The sequence below is a fragment of the Anthonomus grandis genome, chromosome 17 (assembly GCF_022605725.1).
Source record: "Anthonomus grandis grandis chromosome 17, icAntGran1.3, whole genome shotgun sequence".
Taxonomy (NCBI): domain Eukaryota; kingdom Metazoa; phylum Arthropoda; class Insecta; order Coleoptera; family Curculionidae; genus Anthonomus; species Anthonomus grandis.
In genome coordinates this window covers 16,105,756-16,129,492 of record NC_065562.1, presented here as the reverse complement: position 1 = coordinate 16,129,492, position 23,737 = coordinate 16,105,756, and the positions used below count along the sequence as shown (strand labels likewise).

At 31.2% G+C, this 23,737-nt stretch overlaps 1 protein-coding gene and 1 long non-coding RNA gene across 3 annotated transcripts; both read right to left on the bottom strand.

Moving 5' to 3' along the window:
• Nucleotides 1-4: 4 nt before the first annotated feature.
• LOC126746449 (actin-binding protein IPP) lies at nt 5-23,699 on the bottom strand. Its single transcript, XM_050454707.1, has 9 exons — nt 23,250-23,699; nt 19,639-19,922; nt 19,318-19,586; nt 19,026-19,266; nt 12,635-12,757; nt 12,357-12,580; nt 11,802-12,019; nt 11,639-11,723; nt 5-1,209 (listed from the first exon to the last, which is right to left on the bottom strand). Exons 1-9 carry the CDS (start codon nt 23,433-23,435, stop codon nt 1,064-1,066), a joined length of 1,776 nt encoding a protein of 591 aa, XP_050310664.1. The 5' UTR covers nt 23,436-23,699; the 3' UTR covers nt 5-1,063.
• On the bottom strand, nt 4,193-11,632 carry LOC126746455 (uncharacterized). 2 transcript variants are annotated; one of them, XR_007663898.1, is made up of 6 exons: nt 7,352-11,632; nt 6,991-7,121; nt 5,905-6,119; nt 5,762-5,848; nt 4,962-5,247; nt 4,193-4,902 (listed from the first exon to the last, which is right to left on the bottom strand). It is a non-coding gene; the product is annotated as an uncharacterized LOC126746455 (long non-coding RNA). The 2 variants fall into 2 exon arrangements; XR_007663897.1 differs by having other exon boundaries at nt 6,991-11,632.
• Nucleotides 23,700-23,737: the final 38 nt, after the last annotated feature.

The window sequence follows — 23,737 nt, the reverse complement described above, 5'->3', positions numbered from 1 at the left end:
CGTGTTTTTTTTTAAGTAGTTTTTTTATTATATTATTCAACAATACGTTTTATAAATGGTTTTTATTAATGCCGCAATAAATAATAAGTGAAGTCAGTTAACGGACAATAGTTCTTTGGTAAAAAATATTCTAAAAAACATGGACTAGACTATACTAAGGTCAGAGGTATAATACGGGCTGTTTTCAAAATATACCAAGAATATTACAGCAAGAACCACCTTCCTAGAATAATTTTATCATAATGTTTTGTGAGTAATTTATCATTTATTCTAGGCAGTTGATGAAGCCATTTTTGGATTTTTCCAAATAGTTGATACAATTTCTGATGCTTTCCAAGTAATTTCTCATGTTTTCAAGCAGTTGCTATCGGTTCTTTCCAGGTAAGTGAGGCCATTTTGGGCTACTTCCAAGCAGCTGAAGTCAGCTTTGGGGGTTTTCCAATGACATATTAATTTTTTCCGGGCATTTGAAGGTACTTCCCAAAAACCCTTGAGTTGGAGCATTTTGTTCCGCAAAAATCAAAAGTAACATCAACTTCCTGGAAGAAATCAATTATGTCTTCAAATGCCTGGAATAAATCAAAAATTACTTCATCAAAACCTTCTCGGGTCTTATCTTGGTACCTAGAAGAAAGTAGCTGGTTTATTAAAGGAACGTTTAACCCCATAAAAAGGAGTAATAATTCCTGCTTTGTCTAAAATTGCTACTATATAACAGTGGTATAAAGTACCCTTAGAAAAACCCTTTCTGGTTCACCTTTTGCCAACAAAAAATATAACAACACCCCTGACCTACTTTATAACACATTTTTTCCATACTATATACTAAAGCTTAGTACCCTAATGAGTATTTGTCTAACATACGATTGATTACACGTTCGATGCACAGTTTGTACTACCCAATGGATGTAAAAAAAGTACAAAAAAAAAACAAAATTGGGAAACCTTATTGTTACCTGTTGAACCTTCGCCTTTATTTGTTTAATTTTTTGCGTGTGTGTGTGTGCGAGGGAGATGTATTTGTGTCATTTTTTTTTTAAATTTATTTGACGGTTTGTAGAGATCATATAACGACCGCCCCCGCTTCCGCCCTCGTTTCCGAAAGGGGCGGACAGTCGGACCACGTGTTTTTATACGGGTCGTAACATTCGACCGCCGATATGGTGCATTGGGCGCTGTAGAATGGGGTCGCGTGGGTCTGGGATCCACCTGGAATTTTTGTAAGAAAAAATTCACTATTTTTAATGACTTAATCACTTGAATGATAAATATGAATGGAATTAAAAAAAAATCTATTATATTCTAATTATATGGGTGAATTTTTAAAGAAATTGCGATTTTAAGCGTCGAATTTTAAACTAAATGCACAGTTTTCTATATTTAGTTATATAGTATCAAAATTTAAAGGATGCTTAATAACTATTCCTTTAAAAATAACCTAAACATTAGATAGAGTCTCAGTAGACACCTACATGTGCCATATATTTAAAGGAATCTATATCTTTAATATTTTACGGATGTACTTGTAAATAAGCAGTAAAATAACAAGACTGGTAAAATTAAATGCACAAACATGCAAAAAAGAAACAGTTTTAAATAGTAATTCATTGAGAGACAATAATCTCTCCAACTAATTTTATTTCTCAAAAATGATTTGCTTTATATACTTTATGTTTTTATAGCCTCTGAATTCTATAGATAATTTATGTGACAAATGCACTTATCACCTTTGTACTTTTTATTAAAGCATGGCAAGCATGTGTTTAGTGCGCATTTAGCACATTTGTGTTTTATATTTATGAAACTGATTTTGAGATTAGTTTTTTGTTTTTATTATACCGGCAAGGCGTGTGCTACTTTTGGTGTTTATGATTATTATATTAGAATACAAAGTAAATCGCAGTATATGATCATATATTTGTACATTGTCGTCATAGTAATAATAACATGAAATGGGTTCGCGTACTAAAAAAATTTTTGAGGCTTTGAAGCAAGTTCAGAGGCGAAGTGGTAAGTATTGATCTATAAAATAATTTATAAGATTTTTCAACATTTAATTTCAATAATAATTGTATGTAATATTAAGCAATACATGGTTTTCAAGGTTTTTTTTTTAATCAAAATTTTGTATATTATCTTCTCGCCAGTAAATTACTTACATACATACTCCAGAAAAGAATAAATTGAGGACAATTTTATTTACTTAACTCTTAAATTATAGTTTAACCAGAGTTATGTACCTTTATCCATTGGCTATAGGTAATAAAACATTTAAGTATTATACCTAATCAGAAATAACCTTTTGGTCTTAAAATTATGGTCAATTTTTTTAGTGCATTTATATTTGTTTTTAAATTTCCTGGTATTTTTAGATAATATGGATTTACATTTTAATATTGACCCTCCTAATAAAGAGCCCTCAGATCCAAGCCCTCAGGGCTAAGAGCAGTCCAATAAAGGTAAAAAATGATGTAAAAATACCTTAGAAAATTGTCTCAAAGTTTCTTGAGTATGTCGTATGTTATGGCTGGCTTTTTTTTGTTTTAGATGAAGAGCCTAGAATGGATATTGACAGCAACGTTTATCAGGTTGATACTGCACAAAGTGCTACTGATTCTGATGAATCTGATCCTTTTGCTTGTTCTGGAAGCTCTTATCAACCATCAGAACATGATAAAACTGATCCTGAAACAGAGGACGAAAACCACCAGGATGTTATTCCAAAAAAACGAAGACGTCAAAAGGCAAACAAGGCTCTTTGGAAACGATCTGTTGTTAAAGATCTAAGGCTTAGTGGAAAAAAATGCGTAAACCGTGCTGGAAAAGAACTTGCAGAAAAAAAACTAAACCGAAAACTGTTGATTGCTCCAAGTGTCGGTACAGATGTAGCACAATTTTTTCGGAAAACGAAAGAGAATTAATGTGCAAAGAGTATTATAACTTAGCCAATTATAAGCGACAAAAAATGCATTTGAGTTCTTTAATGGAAAATGTACCAGTTCAAAGAAAGAAAATAACACTTATCGTGTGTGTTTAAAATTTTTTTTCGCTACATTTGCTATATCACATCGAAGTGTAGAGAAATGTGCAGAATCAATTAGTGAAACTGGCCTTTACGTTGGTTATGATAGAAGGGAGGATTTAAAAGCACACAATGTTACTTCTGATCAAGACAAACAGCATGTAAAAGACCATATCAATTCCTTTCCGAGAATTAAGTCGCACTATTGCAGGAGGGATTTCCCTAAGCAATATCTATCTCCTGAACTTAACATTTCGGCAATGTATCGACTTTATAAAGACTGGTGTGCAACTCAAAATTTAAAAAGTGTTTCTCAGTTTGTCTATGAAAAAATATTTCGCTCCTTCGACCCTGCCCTGGCTTTTTATAAACCAAAAAAAGACCAGTGCTCAGTTTGTAATGCATTTTTGGCGGCAAAAGACAAAGATCCACTTAGACAAGATTACGAGAATCATAAAAAACGAGAAAAAGCATCCATGGACATGAAAGAGCGAGATAAAAAAAACCTGTTTCAGAAAAAGGTGTTACCTTTAGAGCTATTACTTTTGACCTTCAGGCTATTTTGCCTATTCCCCATGCTGGTGATTGTCAGATTTATGACAGTTCGACACGTGATGGTTATTGCTATGTGTGGGATGAAACCCATGGTAGAGTCCATAAAATGAGAGAATATGCCGGTGACGTCAGACTTCGCGCATCTAAGCTGGCTATCGTTAAGCGTAGAAGCGTAGAATTCTAGCAGATAGTTTATGACTAAACAATCAGTGCCGGGGGTGTATTGTGTTAAAATATTATTAAATAAATGGGGTTTAAAATACTGTTAAATAAATTTAAACTTTTCTTTGCTTTATTTATGCGTATGTGGATATAAGTGTTAGCCTTACATACATATATTACTTTAGATACTCAAAATAACGTTTACGATACGTGTTAAAGAAATACATATGTTTTTTTTTTATACTCATTATGATACGAACATTATTTGATATTCATTAATGTAATCATCATTTAAGATTATGCCCTTTGAAATACTTTTGTTAAAAAATCAGTTGAAATCTTAAAATATAAAAAAAAATATTTAAAACAAAAATTAATTTTTAAAATATCTTTTAAAACATCTATTTCTTTTCTTTCTTCAGCTATTAAAGATATTAAAAATAAAACTCCACATAAGGGTATATAAATTTTACTGCTCATAAAAACACTACATAATATTATTACGGTATATAATACATATTCATATTATTAAATTAGTCACTATCTGACAAAATGTCCACATTGCTAATAATTGATTCGTCGGAACTCGTTTCCAAATCTTCATCTGATGAGCCAGTGTTTACCGTAAATTTTAGGGAATCTAAAGTTTCATCAAAAAGATTATGATCTTTTATATATTTGTCTTCAATTTTGTCGACATGGTCACAAATGTTTCTCCAATCATCGACAGATACTTCTGCAAATTTTTGCCTCGTCAAAGCTTCTACATCTGCTAACTTAAAAGTTCTGTTCCTGCTTGCTACCCAGTTTTTAACAGTGGCCCGGATTTTTTCAATGGGGTTCAATTCTGGGTGGTATGGAGGCAAACGCAAAGTTGAGTGTCCGTGACTTTCCATTAGTTCGTCAAGTTTGCACTTTATCGGATAAAATCTTTTATTTTGAAGAACTATTTCATAAAGTTCCGTTTTTGTCATTTTCTCGTCATGTTCTAAATTATGCTCCTTAGGGAGAGGTAACATTCTTTTTTACTTGTACATTATGGTATGATGCATTGTCCAAAACTAAGACCGAATTTGGTGGCAAATTCGGAAGTAATTGGGTTTCCACCCATTTCATGAAATTTTCATGATTCATGTCGTCATGGTAATCGCCACTTTTAGAATCTGAAATGTTATAAGTAAGAAATTAATAAGCACAGAATATATATTTTTTTATATCTTACCTGAGCGGAATATAAGTAGACCGTCTTTAACAAAACCATTTTTCCTCCAGCATGAACGATGATTAATCGCTGTCCTTTTGAAATGGGTTTTCGTATACCGCTTAGGCTTTCGTCAAACCAACCTTTGTCAGAAGTATGACTACTGTGTATATAGGTTTCGTCAGTATACACTATATTTCTACCTTGATTTTTAAATTCGGTAACTTGTTTTAAGTATTTTATTCTCTTCAAACGTATGTCATATGATTCCATCAAGGCATTTCTATTATCATCTGTCTTCTTCCATCTAAAAAACAATGTTTAGAAGTTAGAAATTTATATACATATTAACATCTAACAGGTACATATAATTTTAAAAAACTCATAACCCTAACAATAAAATTCAAGATAAATAAAGAGACACAGGTAAAATTTTAAAAATGATATTCTAGTTAGGTAGAACATTAAGGAGAAGAATATAATAATATGTCCAATTAAGAGGAAAGAGTGGATTAACCAGGGTCATACCTTTTTTTATCTTACAGGTAACATGCTTATGCATCCTACAGGTGTGTATTTATAAATAAATAAAATTTTATGCTAAATTGTAATAGCTATATTATGGGTAGCGCAATTAAGAATTTGAACTTAATTTAAATATTTTTTTAATTTTCTATGTTTTAAGTTTATATGAATGAAAATATCATATGCATATCTTTTCAGGGTTCTTTTTAGTATTTTTTCAATGAACGCTAAGACTAGATAAAAATTGTAATATTACAAACGAATGCAAAATATAAATATGGTTGAACCATACATACCTAAATCCAATGCTCTTTAGTAGTTTTGCTAAGGTATACTCATAGGCTCATGAATAATAAATCGGTCAATGATCTTTTGTAGGATTACTGCTAATAAAAAATAGGATTAAAATTAAAAAAGCACAATAAAGGTAAATACGTACACTTGAGAGTAGGCCTTCTTTTTTCCACTATATAAAAATCATTAACTATGCTCCTAATTTCTTTAAGTTGCGTCGAAGTAATGTCAAGTATACGTGATTTCTTTTTTCTTGGACTGCTGAATGAACAAGAGGGGTTATTTTTTATATTGGCCGACTCCTTCAATAATTTTTGGTAGGCAACTTTCGATATTTTTGTAGCAGCCAACGTACGTTCTCTGGAAATAATATAGGATGTATAAATTATATGAATATTAATATTGTGATTTTTAAACGTAATCGGAAAATCTCTAAGACGTAACATAAAATTTATTTATATACATATGTATGTGTACAGTGCTTTTCTTTGAAGTCCCCCCCCCCCCCCCATTTATTTTTTGAACGGGTCAAAAAAATTTTTTGAAACTTGGCATAAGTAAATTGGTCTATAGATATTATTTTTCACTGTAAACTAGGTAGTTATAAATTCCAAGATGGCGGCTGGGCGACATCTTGAGAAAAAATTTTAAATAGAAAGGGGGGTCGTGTGGTACCTCATTTTAAAGGCCTCAATGAGTACTTTATAACCCTGAAATATTAGACCCATATCTTAACCCGTTTCAAAATGGCGGCCTAATAAAAAAGTATTTTTTTTTATTTTAACGTTTTACATTTTTATGATTTTTGAATAGGTAAAAATTCCTTTCTATTTAAAATTTTTTCTCAAGATGTCGCCCAGCCGCCATCTTGGAATTTATCACTACCTAGTTTACAGTGAAAAATAGTATCTATAGACCAATTTACTTATGCCAAGTTTCAAAAATTTTTTTTGACCCGTTCAAAAAATAAATGGGGGGGGACTTCAAAGAAAAGCACTGTATATTAATTTTACCAAAGAAATAAAAACTATATCATAAAAAACAGTAATGTAGCTGTTTTGTATACCTAATTTTGTTTTATATTTCATATTTTAAACAGCCACAAAAATATCTATATTGTTATATTAATAATTTATTAGGTTAATTATAAGTAAATAATATTTTATTTAAATGTTACATTATTTTAATAATAATTAATTATCTGTGATTTTTTAACCGTTGGATAACTTACCTAAAGCGTTTTAAAGAAATAGTTAATCCTTCTTCTGCCTCTTTATGCATAAACTCTGCTACATTGGCAATAATTTCTCTTCCCTGGCTATGTATTATTTGCCCTTTCGTACCTAATTTCTTTGGCGACATCTACAAAACAGTTAAATATTTTACATAGATCTATAAACTAACTAAATGATTTGAATAACCATTCGTTCTTATTTTTACATGTTTTGAAAAAAAAAACAGACAATATGAATAAAATCAAAAAACTTCAAAAATAAAGTTAATGTAAATTCTTTGTTTCTTTGGAGTTGCACTTTTGGTTTATTAATTTGCACTGTAAGATACCTTTTAAAAAAACTACTACATTTTCTTACCTTTAATACGTTAGTAGTAACAAACACACACAAAATAATAGTCTTTAAATTAAAACACACCAAAATTGGAAGAAAAAAGTAGGTAAACACAAATTAAACTGAATTTACACGCATATTCCGGCATATTCTCTCATTTTATGGACTCTAGTAAAGGAAGCTCAGAAATAGGTACATGCCTTCTAAAGTACATACAAAGCTTGCCTAATACAGTTGAGCAGTTTCATCATCTTTTTCAGATACTGCTGGTGGTCAGAATCGCAACAAGTTTGTGACTACAGCGATGCTTTACGCAGTTAATAAAATTGATCATCTTAAAATAATAGACCTTAAATTTATGGAATCTGGTCATTCTTATCAGGAAGCAGATTCCGTGCACTCCACAATCGAACGAGCGAGAGCTCACAAAAACATTTATAATACACGAGAATGGTGTCTACTAATATCTACTGCTAGAATAAAACCAAAACCCTACCAAGTCGAAAATCTGACAACAACTAACTAACGGTGTTATTATTAACACTTCCGTAAACACTAATGGAGAGAAAGTTTCGTGGATGCGTATAAAATGGATACGCTTGGAAAAGAGCAAACCCTTTATTATACAATATAAATATGACCTATGTTCTGATTTTTTTTTAACTCGATATTACAGTTAACAGAAGGCGCTCGGGTCAATAAACTGATTTGAATTCTTCTGAACTAAAAAGCAAATACAAATCACGACTTGCAGTATCAGAAAAGAAAAAGAAAGATCTTCTTTATCTGCTTGGCAGAAAAATTATTCCAGAAGACTATACTGATTGTATTCAAAACATTCCTTCAACTTTTTGCGGTATTGTTTACCGCAAAATTAGCAATCCATACCGTTCCATCAGACTCAGACATGGATTAATTTATATTTTTTTTATGTTAATAATATTATTACTAGTTGCTCAATATTATTATTTTTTTGGATTTGGTAGTATTTATGTTTATCAATGCCCATTTACTATAATGTACAGTTGTATTTGTTTTTGTAAGAAATGTGTATATTCAGTTTGTACAAATGAGTTAAGTGAATAAAAATTAATTTTTTTTAAAGTTTCCCTTATTGAATATTTATGAAACTAACATTTTTATACTGGAAAGGACACTTATCGTTAAAAAAAAATTACAGGCCAATATGTACAAATAAGCGCTAAATTTAATCTTATAAAACCATAAATTTATTTTGTTTAATTCTCGATAATTTCAATTTGGCACTTACAACATTTGTGCGCTTGACCATCGATATATTATATGCTTTTAGACCAATACTATTAATTTACCTACTTAAAAATTCAAATTATTATTACCATGAGGAAATTTAATCAGTTGAATTTTAAAATTTTTTCTCTAGCAATCTAACCATGTAGGGCATTCCTGTAATTAATACTTTGAAATCTCCACATATACCTTTTTTGAAGTAGCACAAATTTAACTTAGGGCGATATGTTAAGGATTCTATCGAAACAAGAAACACATTTGTCAAAATCATCAACACAGTCCTGTTTTACATGAATAGAAGACAAGCTGAAGCTAAGTAAGCATTTTGGTTACATTACAAAAAGAGTATTGCAAATTGATATGGCTTGAAAAGAAACGGGGTTATTCATTTTATTATTTTAATAGTTAACTGAAGAAATTTTTTTATATTTATAAAAAAAAAATTAGTTTTCGCACCTTTAAAATGAATTCGAACAGCAAAAAAACCAAATCACAATGAATAAGCGGCATCTTCTTTATAAAGCATAGGCGTGCAAAAAATAGAGAGCTATTATTTCTTAAAATATTTTAAAAATCCATTAATTGGTTATATTTATTAAAATTTTAATGGCCATATGCACCGTGGTATTTAAGCTCCGCTTTACGCTTAAGCCTTCGATTTTACATGTAAAATCAGTAAGTTAAAGACAACGGTGCATATGGCCATAAATCACTCTATTTTAGGATAGTTATTGCCTGTAATGTTACGCATGTTTAATTATTTAGCTAATATTTTATATACTTTTTTTAGTAGTTTTGTTATAGCATAATATTGAACTTAAATTTGAATAGGTAGGTACCCTGTATAGATAAAAACTAGTTATATTCAGTAAAATTAAGCGATGTATGGATAATGTAATTCAAATGATTTATACGAGGATTTATAAACTTATTATTATTCATTATATTTAGTAATTAAAATGTTTATAAAAAAACTCAAAAATCACTGTTTGAATCTTCGGAAATTGGAGTCCAAACTTGGATTTATAATAATAGGGTTAACATGAAGTAAAATACCATACTCATTCTCTTTTTCAATAACACTCCGAACACAATTCGTCCATATGTATGTTTTATTAATTTCTTCTACAACTGCCCTTATAGTTTCTAATACGAAAGTATCGTTCGTTGGAGATTGATTATATTTTCTAATTCGGTCCTTTAAAGTAGCCCAAATCATCTCTATGGGATTAAAAATACTGACGTAATACGGTGTGGCCATTTGTCTCACAGAGTTTATCGATAACGTATTCTTTTTAAAATGTTCATTTTTTATGGATTCTAATAAAATTTTCTGTGTGGCTTTTTGTGGAATGCTCATATTTTTGCTTTCCATAAATTTAAGAATTTCATCCTTTTTTGTGGAATTATTTGAGATTTTTTGATGTAAACGCTATGGGTATTTATTTCCTTTATTTTTTCTAAATATTCGTGTCGCCATGTTACAATTCGAGGAGATTCCATAATAACCATCCTTTTATCTAACTTTTTATATTTAAATCCACATTCTACTATACACAACCTAATGTAGCAAGACTTTTTTATTTGTAGTCGGGATAATCCGTTAGTAGCTTTCTTTGGATGTCTTCTAATGATAGAATTTTGTTTTCACTATAAAATTGATAAATAGATCGACGAATAACATTTTTGTCGCTATCATCAATTTTTCTTATCAAATTTTTTTCATTTTACAGAATTATCAATGACATTTCCTGCTTTTATCACACTGTAAACGGTGGTACGAGCCAGCTTAGTAAGCTCACAAATTCTTGTTAAAATTTGATTTTGTGCGGCTTCAGGCATTTCACTTTTCAAGCAATTAAAAATATTTAATATTAGCCGCTGTGATTGAACATGTAGGTCTTTATTTAAAAATTCGTTATGTTCCGGCCCTTCAGCTTCGTTACCTGACACATCAAAGGGTCTCCACAATGCCATCTTGGTCGTATAATTTACGAAAATTAACGACAAAAAAACGTATTTAGCAACAAAAAAAGCAACACAGCAGCAACAACAACAACAGCAAAAACAGAACAAAAAACAGCTTATAAAAAGAACTGCCAAAAACTACAGAATAAAGAGATAAAGAAACGACAATAAGGGAGCTCACTTTTAAGTACTTCTTACTACCTGCCAAACAGATATTTAAATATAAAATAATAGAAATTAGAAATAAAATATCATCCCCAGCCGCCCGCACATGTAAAACCACGGCCCGTCCAACAATCAAACCCTCGAGCTCGACTTCGCAGTCTTTTTCCTCGTCTGTTACACGATATTGCGCTCTCATCGGCGTATCTCTCTCTGCCAAAAAAATTGATCGTTGAACGGTCCGGAGCCTGGTGATTCCGTGGCCAGACATATATTTTGTTTATTTATTTTTAGTACCTTGTTGTGGATTCTTGACCGTTCCCCAATTTTAGCGCCGTTCGAATTCATTTTAAATAGACTATATCAGGGTTAACTAATTTAAGTTTTATCTAAAATTTACTCGAGTCTAAAAGGGCTATTTTAATATATTTTGTATTGTAGAATAAATTATGTTAATATAAAAATAGAAAGGAGACGTTATTCGATTTTAAATATATCTAGTTTTTAAAGAAAATAGTATAATGTTAATTGCCCTCCACAGCAATTGTTGTTGCTTAGGCTTGAGATCAAAATACTTCTCAAATCAATAAAAAGAATATCCATGAAAACAGCCAAGTAAAAGGCATGCTATGAAATGCACTGGACCTTTTCGTTTGTTAACACTATAGTTTAATAATTTTCATTGTTTTTTGGGCCAATTAATTGGATTATGGGGGACTAAATAGGCTAATATCTAATACAGCAACATACAAAAAATAATAATTGTATGTATGCTTAGAGGAGCTGAGAATCGTGTGTTTCCTGTAAGAATTCACCACGATAATATGATTAGATAGATCAATCACATGCAGACTTACAGGTGAAAAAACTTTTAAAAAAAGGACATAAATAATAATAAAAACACCAATTCACCTATAACATACAAAAAACCATCTATAGCCGAAACAGCTGGTCCGCTACGTTCCATTTTCATACTGGGCACCGTCTCCCATTTATTCTAAAAAAAAAAGAGACAGAACGACAATAAATGAGCTATTCAATATTCCCGTATATATTTCACTTTTATTTAAATCACCTTTTTAAACGAATACCTTTCCACCGAACTGAGAACCTGCTGCCTATGGGTACCGCCCACCACGTACAAATAGTCGTCCAGGACGGCCACGCCCATTTGGAACCGTGCGACCGACATACAGGGCAACTTTTGCCACTCCTTGCTCACCGGATTGTAACTCATCAGATCCTGCATGTTTCGTTGGTTCAAAGAGCATCCTCCCACCATATAAATTAACCCTGAAATATTAGAGACACATTTTAGTAGAACGTAGAAGAAACGATGTTATGCTAAATAAAATTGAAGGAACGGTTGGAAAATGTGTCCAAATGCCTGGAATATGCAAAAAAATACTTTGAAATGCGTTGAATGGTCTTTTTTGACCAATTTTATTAAGACATACAAACAAATCATTTTGAAGCAGTAAATGAACGCTTACAGCTTAAGGCTAAAAGGCGTCGCGAAACTCAATGTTAAAAATAAGTAGTTCTTTAAATTACATTTTAGCCTAATAATTATGAGGCTTAATTTCATTTAAAAAAATCTGAATTTCACCAAGATATTAAATAAAATTACCTTCATAAGACACCAATCCCATACTAAACCTGGGCTCCGGTAAATTCCCGACTACTTCCCAACTATCCTGAGTGGGATTGTATCTCTCAATCGAACCGCTAATATCCGTATCCACCCAACCGCCTATAGCGTACAGGAAACCGTCCAAAGCGCACAGACCGAATTCGCATCTGGATATCAGCATACTGGCGACTTCGGTCCAGATTTTCGTCACCGGATCGTACCTTAAAAGTTAAAATATGGGCAAATTGAAGTTGGAAATCGTTTGGAAAATGTACCGTTCACAGCTGGATAGAATATTGGAGTCTTCTTCTCCGCCTACGACGTAAATGTAACCGTTAAGGGAGGCCACTCCTGGTACTAAACGGTTCACGCGCATGTCTGGTACTTTGGTCCATTTTCTAATAGGAAAAAAAAGGAAAAAAAGAGAAATTAAAGAAAATACACTACAGTTAAGAGTAAGTACATATTAAGAACGTTCCCAGGTGATGTAGTGAACATTATTTAAAAAGGAAATAAATATTCTTTAAACATTCAAGGTTCGCGCGTAGAAAATTAAATCAGAAGGTTATTCAGCACATTCCAAGAATATTTTAAATTGTAACACAAGTATAACATTGCTTAACATGTTAATAAAAATAAAATATTAAAAAACATAAATTCTTTAAAAAAACAAATTTTCACGTGGTTTTGATGGATTTTGAAATTGACAATTCACAAAAAATATCACAGTTTCATCATTCTTCCTCTAATTGTGTTAAAAAATCAACCATAATAAATTATTTAAGCGTCATTACAAACTTCGTTAAAATATTTGAAATAGAGGCTTAAATAACTACTTTGAAATTATTTCTAGATCAAATCATTAAAATTGAAATTTGATGTAAACATTGGATAATGGAATAATAACAGACTTAGTAGGATATAAGAAAAAAATTAAATCATCTTACTTTATAAAGATATTAAAACCATTCCACGAAAAAATCTTTCTGTCCAAAAATTCATCTAAAAACTGCTCACAAAATAACAAAAAAAAAAACTGACATTTTTTCAAAACTTAATGACTTATCTTAAAAAAACTGAATTTCCATTTATGTGTGTACGCATTGCTTTCGAGAAATAAAATAGGTTTTTTTCACGTTTTACTTGAAAACCTTAAGGTTTTTTCATCATTTATAATTTTCTTAAAAAACATTTTTTTCTCAGGCAATTACCCCAACCAAACCCCCCCACCCACCCTACACAACTTACCAGTAAGAAATTGTTTTCAAAAAATCATTGTTTTCCAAAATAATACGCATGAATAACAACTGGTTTCGTCATTAAAATCTAATCTAATAACACAGTTTGTTTCTTTAAATTTAATATAATTATATATATGTATATTAATAAATATTTAATACAAAAACAGTGCTATTATGAACCTTGTTTTGGGCAGCCCTTGCAAAGGGCTATTATGAAATAACTGAATTTTTGTCGGATAGATTTTAGTCATTTTTACCTTTTTCTTGCAGGACTTAGGTATATTCTTTATATTTTTTACACCATATCATTTCGCCTAATTTATTTCTGTGATTCATTTTTTTTTTACAGTTTTACATTTAATAAAATTGTATATTTCGGGAGTGAATAATATCTGTTTGTGTTATACATATTGATACTTTTGACATTACATTAGCTTTGTATTTTTTGGTTCAGAGTCTTGGAGGAGTATTTCTGAAGAATGGGGATGTTGTTGGTTTTACCGGTATAGGTAAAGCATATTCATGGAAGCAGAATGCCTTTAGGATGATGGACCATAGCATGCTAAATAGCCTTTTTACATGTTTGTGTATATGTTTTTATTTTTTACAGCTTTGTCAACAAATTTACTTTTATGACAAAGCATCTATTGATTTAATTGATTGATTGATGTTGGATATTATGGACGAAAAACGGTGATCTTTCAAAGGAATTTCTTTCTGGGCAAATGTTTGGGTCGGGTGGGGGGTAAGGTGTGTATTGATGAAAAACAATGTTTTTGCAGAAAATATATATTCAATATTTTGTTTAATATCACTGTTTATTTAAACATGATATAATTTTATCATATATACGTGTATTCTACTCTTTAATAAATATACTTTGACTATATATGGTTGATAAATATACCAAAACCAAAAATTTACTAAGAAATCGTTGATTAAATATATATTTAACGATAATACGAATATACAGGGTGTTTCCTAACTACGGTACGAAACTATAAAGGGTGAATCGTCGTTAGGTCGTTTTATGAAAAAAAGTTCCTATGAACGTATGTCGGGAGTTGCTTTGTTTCTGAGATACAGGGCGATGAAGGTTAAAAAGTTTTTAAAGTTATTAAGGTTTTAAAGTTATAAGACGCTTATTTAGCTGTAACTAGATATTGAAATTATTAGGTCCAGTGGCGTGTCAGTGGGCACCACATGCTTATTGTTGAGAAAAAAACAAGGCCAATAATTGTTTTGCAGCTTTTTATTTATTTTTGTATTTAAGCAACTAAAAATACAACTTTTTCGTATCTTATATTATCTTCATATCTGGCTTTGTTTTCGAAAAAAAAAATTTAAGGTATCTTTAACTCATTCTAAAAATTATCCATGGACGACAACATGAAATAAAAACCAATTAATTCGATAAACAATTTCGACCTTAAAGTAAATGAGCAAAATGCCCACCTTCTGATAAAATACACGACTGCAAACGATTTGTCATTGAGTGTCTGACACGCTCAAAAATACCTGGAGTATCCCTTATGATATTGCAATTGACAATTATCGGATTCCTCAAGTCATTCACATCTAGAACAGGAGTTTTATAAACAAGAGCCTTCAGATGGCCCCATAAATAGTAATCCAGGGGATTCATATCAGGACTGCGAGCCGGCCAATTTTGAGGTCCTGCACGTCCAATCCAGCAATTAGGGTAGATGACGTCGAGATGCTGAAGAGCAAGAACACTGAAATGAGCTGGAGCCCCGTCGCGCATAAACCACATGTTGACTCTTACTTGTAGGGGTACTTCTTCTAATAAAGTGGGTAAATGGTGTTGCAAGAAATCCGTGTAGGATTCACCTGTTAATCTTGCCGGTAAAAAAATGGGCCAATTAGGTAGTCACCAATAATTCCTATCCAAACTTCAGCGAAAATTGTTGCTGAAAATGAGTTTCTCTAATAACGTGGGGATTTTCGTCGGCCCAAAAATGATCATTGTGGAAGTTAATAATAGCATCTCTTGAAAAATTTGCCTCGTCCGTAAATAAAATATTTGGTAGGAAATTATTATTGTGTGCCATCGTATGAATCAACCACCTGCAAAACATTAATCTTGGATGAAAATCCCGAGGCAGTAGAGCTTGTACACGCTGTATGTGATATGGATGCAGGAGGTTTCTTTTCAGAACTTTCCAAACGGTTTTTGAACTAACTTCAAGCTGCAGTGCAATCTTCCTGATACTATTGGAAGGATCTTCTTCTATCGCATCAAGTATAGCTTCTTCCAGTTCAGGCGTAGTTATAGTTTCTGGTCTTCCACTACCCATATTTTTATTAAAACTCCCAGTTTCACATAATCTTGCATGTAGTTTTCTAAATGTTTTTGCACATGGAATTACTCTGTTAGGATATCTGTCCTGGTAAATTCTTCGTGCTTCTTCCGCATTTCCATTTGCTAATCCATAAATAAAGTGCATGTCGGTCATTTCATGGTTAGTAAAATTATTCATGATGGAGTAATGAATCACTGCTAATTGACAGCTGAATTTTACTTATAGCAATTCTATCACTGTCAGCTGATCTCCAAAGCAGGTAGGTACAAAGGAGGTACTTGAATGGACTTGCCAATTATTTGTCATAAGAAGCAATGTATTTGTTATCTTGTTGTATTTCAAAAATCTGATAATAAAAATCGTAGAAGTTGAATGTTTATTATTATAGTAAACAAGACACATGAGACCAAAAAGTCAAAGGTGTCAAAAGGTGGACATTTTACTCATGTACTTTAAGGTCGAAATTGTTTATCGAATTAATTGGTTTTTATTTCATGTTGTCGTCCATGGATAATTTTTAAAATGAGTTAAAGATACTTTAAATTTTTTTTCTCGAAAACAAAGCCAGATGTGAAGATAATAAGATAAGATACGAAAAAGTTGTATTTTTAGTTGCTTAAATACAAAAATAAATAAAAAGCTGCAAAACAATTAATTACTGGCCTTGTTTTTTTCTCAACAATAAGCATGTGGTGCCCACTGACACGCCACTGGACCTAATAATTTCAATATAGTTACAGCTAAATAAGCGTCTTATAACTTCAAATAACTGCACCAAATTTAAACCAAATCGGTTTAAGGATAGTTATAGTATTTTTAAAATACCGTTATTTTTTTGAACCTTCATCGCCCTGTATCTCAGGAACAAAGCAACTCCCGACATACGTTCATAGGAACTTTTTTTCATAAAAGTAGTTAGGAAACAACCTGTATATTAAACGGAATTTAAAACATGTGTTACCGTTTTATATTTAGTTTATTAAAATATGATTATTAAATTAAATATGTGAAGAAAACTGATGAATGAAATGTGACGTATCACATAAAATCAATAAAATTAAGTGGTTAAGTTTGTCAAATAGAAAGCTCCTTCATCCGGGTACATTTTTTAATAAAATTATGAGTTGTAAAAAATATTTTTTCGTTTTTTAAAATAAAGATTAAGACCAATTCAAATACCTATTTTATAAAGACTAGAAATAAAGAAAATGATCCCTTTCTCATTCCTAAATACAAATGTGCATTTTTCAAAAAAGCTTTATATATATCTGCATTTCAATATCCTACAATTTAAAACAAGCGAATTTAAGTATGCATTAAAGTATCAAATTAAAAAAAATATAAATTGAGAATTTTGATTTGGACGATCACTAGTTCAAGGATTGAAATTTATAAATAATCGAGGACTTTTAAGAATTAATGTAATGTCTCTATACTACTCTAAACTACAAAGGTATTAAATCTTTTTTTTATTAAGATTAAAATACTCCATTAGACGTTCAGTTTGAGTAACCATAGGCTAGACTTCCGCTTTATTGGAATATAACTGTGACCTGTTTATTAAATTGTATCATGTATAATTTGGCGTTTATTATTATTATATTATATGTTTTGAGTATTTGTTTCTTCATGTATCACCAACCCTTGCTAAGAAACTATGTTGATTTAAAACAAATATAAATTGAAGCTTAAGAATACCAAATAGTATAACAGATTTGAACCTAAAATCAATTAACTACCTTGGTCCTAAGATCTATAATATTTTACCTTTTGCAATAACAAAATTTTTTATGTATAAATGTAAGAAATATTTATTTATACAGTAATATTTCCCAGAAACAGAGCCTCAATTTTACAATAGATGACCTAATAACTTTGGGACCAAAAGCGATAGAGGCTTAATTTGAAAAGTTCTTTACAAACCACATAATTCCCTTAAAAAAAAACTCTTTTTTGTAACTATTTTAATTAGAGAGCTATTACAAGTTAAAATTACATCAATTGAGGTCTTAAGGGTCACACTCCCTATTTGACTTAATAACTTTAGTTTTTGTTATTTGAAAAGTTCCTTACAAAGCATACAATACAAGCATAATTTAACCTTACAAATATTTTTTTAAATATTAATATATAATAACTTACGTCGAATGTTTATCGATATACCAATGTTAAATTATGGCAAATAGATCTTAAAATTATCTGTTCTTACTTCCAGTCTTTGGTACGCTATTACATGTTTTAGTACTAAGTCATGGTTGGATCTGAACGATTGTGATTATGGTAGTTTTTCACTTGTGATATATTTAAATTCCATAATTTGATTGCATTGTACACTTCTACAATTGGCGAATAACAATCTAATTTAAATGTGAACTTTATTTTGAGTTCTAGATTTTCATTTAACTGGTATATGATTCCCCAGCATGAAATTAAGTATCTGATATACGAAAGGATAAAACGGTTGCAAGGTAAAAGTCTTGACTCATTATTTAAACTTTCCTTACACCTTTAGTGTATACCAATTAAAATTATTTGATAAGTTTAGACCTAAGTAATTATGTTTTGGAACTTCAGTCAGTCTCACGTTGTTAAGGTACACGTTTATATCACAGTTTGGTTTATCTTCTTGTTTTAAAAACATATATATAAGTTTTACTTGTATTTACACTTATTTTATTACAACACAGCCATTGAACTTATGACAACAGTTTTTGTGTGTAAAGTTTTCGATTTTCTAAATATGATGCTAAGATTTGTAAGTAATTCCTCAAAATCCTATTTTATCTAGTTTATTGAGCAAAATGTCTATATTAACAGTGTCAAAACATTTTTGTAAATCTATGAATATGGTTAACACCTATTTATTTTTGTATATTAGTAGAAATTTAGAAAAATTTTTAATGTTAGTCTGAATCCATTTATTTACTAATTAATTAGCTTCATAATTGATTAATTACTTTTTTCGTCATCTTAAGTTGTTAGATTTAAGTTTTTTAGATCCAAAAACAGTGAACATTGTAAAATGTTATTAATTAGTTTACTGTCTGGCTATAACACAATCTATTAAGTACTTAACCCTCTAAAATATCCCCATTTTTTACCTGGTAAAAGTATCAAATTTCTCGATACTAACATAATCCATTTCGAGACCCCTGTCCCAAACGCTATGCAATTCCCTTTTGGACCCGCCTATAACGTAAATATCCTTTTTGGCACATTTTCTCGGTTTCACGTTGAGAGGCACCAGGGCCCCCTTTTGGTTCAGCATGTCCCCGTGCACCGATTTTAGGGCGATTTTCAAACTTGAGTCCGGACACTCGTTTATGGCCCTTTCCAAAAAAGCTAATAAAAAAAAATTAATAAATTTAACCTCCTTCGATTCAATTAACTTACTAAACGATATCAGTGGCAATCTGACTTTTTTTAATACATCAAAAACGTATTGTTTCCTATTGGCGATGTCGTGGTTGATCCATTTCATCGCGGCCAAAAACATCTCGCATTCGGAATCGATTTTTAAATATTCCGAGGCCATAAAGTTGGTAAAAGTGTCCCTGTCCAAGTCGTAAATCTCCTCCTCTTTGGCCACTTTTGGGAAATACTCCTCGATGAACCTTATGGCAGACACTTTTAGTTCCAGGATGTTATGGTCTCTGGCAAACCTACAATTTACCCTTATAACCCTTGTTTAGTCCATCACAACTACTGGCTTACAAATAAATTCCTATGGCATTAGTCTCGTGCAGCTGATCGATTAAGAAGTAGGTGCATTTTGTGATTATTTCGACAAACTCGAACATATCCGCAGTTATCACTAAGTCTTCGACGTTTTCTTTGGTTACGGTTACGATTCCGGAATACATAAAGTCCAGGATTAGTTCGAAGGTTTCTGGATGTACCCCATGCAATTCCACGCATTTTTGGTTCTTTTCACACAGTTCTCCGGTGAACATTGCGTGGAAGTATGGGCTGCTCGCTGAGAGGATTGCTCTGTGCGCCTATAATACAGAAATCAAATAATTTCCCTTTTTTTGTATTGAAAACATCAATATAGTCACAAATAATATGTTTTTACAGTTTACAAAAAAAAATTATTACATTCAACCATTACAAGATCAACCATCATGGGTTGTCAACAAATGGTAGCAATTTTAAAGGAATTAACATTTTGATTTCCTTCTTTTTATTTGTGTTGGCAGCTACCCATTAAAAATAAAAGAATTGTGAGTTGTCTTTCAGCTTTTGTTAAAAGACTGAGGCAAATTCATGCACTAGAAAAATTTTTATTTAACTTTTTGCAAGTCATGCCTAGCGTGTCAGGGAAAGTTAAGTAGCCTTGGGTAAATTGCCTTATAACTTTCCTTCTACTGGTCCGATTGGCATGATTCTTTTATTAAAAGTTTCCTTGGAATGTTTTTCAGCTTTTATTAAAATAATGAAAAAAATCCACGCATTAGACACTTTTTTATTTAACTTTTTGCGAGTCGTGTCTAGTGTGTCAGAGAAAGTCAAGTACCCTTAGGTAAATCACTTTATAACTTTCCTTCTACCGGTCCGATTGGCATGATTCTTTTATTAAAAGTTTCCTTGGAATGTTTTTCAGCTTTTATTAAAATAATGAAAAAAATCCACGCATTAGACACTTTTTTTATTTAACTTTTTGCAAGTCATGTCTAGTGTGTCAGAAAGTCAAGTACCCTTAGGTAAATCACTTTATAACTTTCCTTCTACTGGTCCGATTGGCATGATTCTTTTATTAAAAGTTTCCTTGGAATGTTTTTCAGCTTCTATTAAAATAATGAAAAAAATCCACGCATTAGACACTTTTTTATTTAACTTTTTGCGAGTCGTGTCTAGTGTGTCAGAGAAAGTCAAGTACCCTTAGGTAAATCACTTTATAACATTCCTTCTACTGGTCCGATTGGCATGATTCTTTTATTAAAAGTTTCCTTGGAATGTTTTTCAGCTTTTATTAAAATAATGAAAAAAATCCACGCATTAGACACTTTTTTATTTAACTTTTTGCAAGTCATGTCTAGTGTGTCAGAGAAAGTCAAGTACCCTTAGGTAAATCACTTTATAACTTTCCTTCTACTGGTCCGATTGGCATGATTCTTTTATTAAAAGTTTCCTTGGAATGTTTTTCAGCTTTTATTAAAATAATGAAAAAAATCCACGCATTAGACACTTTTTTATTTAACTTTTTGCAAGTCATGTCTAGTGTGTCAGAGAAAGTCAAGTACCCTTAGGTAAATCACTTTATAACTTTCCTTCTACTGGTCCGATTGGCATGATTCTTTTATTAAAAGTTTCCTTGGAATGTTTTTCAGCTTTTATTAAAATAATGAAAAAAATCCACCCATTAGACACTTTTTTTATTTAACTTTTTGCAAGTCATGTCTAGTGTGTCAGAGAAAGTCAAGTACCCTTAGGTAAATCACTTTATAACTTTCCTTCTACTGGTCCGATTAGCATGATTCTTTTATTAAAAGTGATCTGGAATAATTTTTTAACTTTTGTTAAAAGGCTGAACACAATCCATGCGCTAGAAACAATTGTATTTAACTTTTTACAAGTCATGCCTAGTAGGTCAGGAAAAGTCAAATATCCTTGGGTAAATTGCCCTATAACTTTTCTTCAAGTTCTTCAATTGGCTTGATTTTTATTTAACAGGCTCCTTGAAATATGCTCTTTCTTTTCTAGAAAAATCAGAAAAATCCTTAAACTGAAAGAATTATTATACCTTAATTTTTAGCATTTTCGTTAATAATATAGTCATCAATTGATGACTTGAAATTTTGGATAATTCTTGATAGTTTAAAGGATCAAGCTTTGTTGCAGGCTGACTTGGATCATCTACATATTTGGTGTAATAAAAATAAACTTCACTTAGATGAGACAAAGTGTTTTTATATAAGTTTCGTTTGTCGAGTTTGTAGAATTGAGGCTAGAGTATGTCACTTCCATTTGTGACTTGGGGGTTATTTTGGATGAGATACCTTAACCTTGTTAAGCACATTAACACTGTTTCTGTAAATGCTACTAAACTTCTTGGCTATATCATTAAAAATTGCAAGTATTTTTACAATGATTCCACAAGGGTTGTTTATTGTGGCCTGGTCAGATCCATTTTTGAGTATTGTTCAATGCATCTCCCTATTTTGAAATTCATGTAGAAACTCTAAAGTGAAACCAACATAAATTTCTTAAGTATTGTGCCTATCATACTCACACCATTATCAACAATCATGATTATTCAGTTCTCGAACAGTCTTTGTCTTTACCTCCACTTAGGGTTCATTGTGATATGTTGGGAGCGGTATTTGTATATAGGGTCATTTATGGATTTGTTGATTGTCCAAACTTGCTTCAAAGTCAGATTCACTTCAATGTTCCTATTCAGACTTCATACAATGGGACTAGTAAATAGTTTTAACTGTAATATATTTAATATTAGTGAAGGTATATAGTATATCCTAATGTAGGCAAGTAACATTTGTTGGGTCTGTTGGTTGTTTCTGTTGAGTAAGTCACCAGTTGTTGATTTTACACATTTTATATGAGCTATTTTAAATATTTATTAGTAATTAGTCATTGTTTTTCTTTGTAGCATTTAGGTTGTCTTATGTGTACTTAATTTGTATTATCATTCAGATGTTCTTTTCTCTTTTACTTTTCGACCAATGTATTGTTCAGCTAACTTACTGTAATTTTATGCTGTTAATGGGGTTAACCCATATGTAATTAATAAATAACTGTGACATAACTGAGTCTCAAACTTTGGTACAACAGGTTAGATTGAAGGTTTGACCACAAATTAATTATTAATAAAATAAACTCCATTAATCCATGTTATCATTATTAAACTTTCATGCCTCTGTGCATGCCAGAGGACAAACCAGTATGTTTTATATAAATACAGGTAGGATGGACATAGGAAAACATGCTGTTGAAAATAGAATTATGTCCCTATTTAATATGTATATTCCTGATAGTTTAGATTTGTTTGCATGTAGTAGTACATCATTTGGACATACTTTGTACCTAATATATATAAGTGACTGCGACATATAAATTTTAGGTATCTCATAATTTTAGTGTGGTTGGGGTTAAATTTTACTTTAGGTCAACTTTTATTTTATTTTACATAGTAAATAAAAAATTAATTTATATTCATTTAGGTTTTTAATAGTTTGATCACTCTTATAGCTGAAATCCCTTGCCTTGGAAATCTCTTGAGTATGTGAGGTTACAAAATCAAATTCAAGACTATAAATGCTATAACAGAACAATATGATCTTATAAGTAAATATCTAGGATCTTACCTTAAATATTGTGTTTCCCAACTTAATATCTACATCACAGAACTTTTGGTCTCGCCTCAACAGATTTAAGTTCCCGAGTAGTTTGGTGGCGAACTCAAAGCTCGGCTCGGTGGATAGAAATTTTCCCTTTTTCGTACTGGCATTTTGTGAGTCCGACTTTACCTTGAATAGCTTCGATGGGGCCATTTTAACTCAAGCTGGTTGTAACCTTTGACTTCTTGATATCCAACAAGGGAGTTTTATTGGAATAAAAGTGGTATTGATGTCCTGTTAAGGAGTGGCGGCTGGCGTACCGACGTGCGTCATACTTGTTTATTCCGGTAATAAATATTTATAAAACGGATGAATATTGGCGGCTACAGGAGAAATTATGAGGAAAATTAATTAAAAGTTCTGTTTTGTTTACTTTTAGTGCACTATTAAACCATCAGCTGATTTTTATTATTGAGTTTGACTTTGACATGTGTCTACTACACATAAAAGTGTCT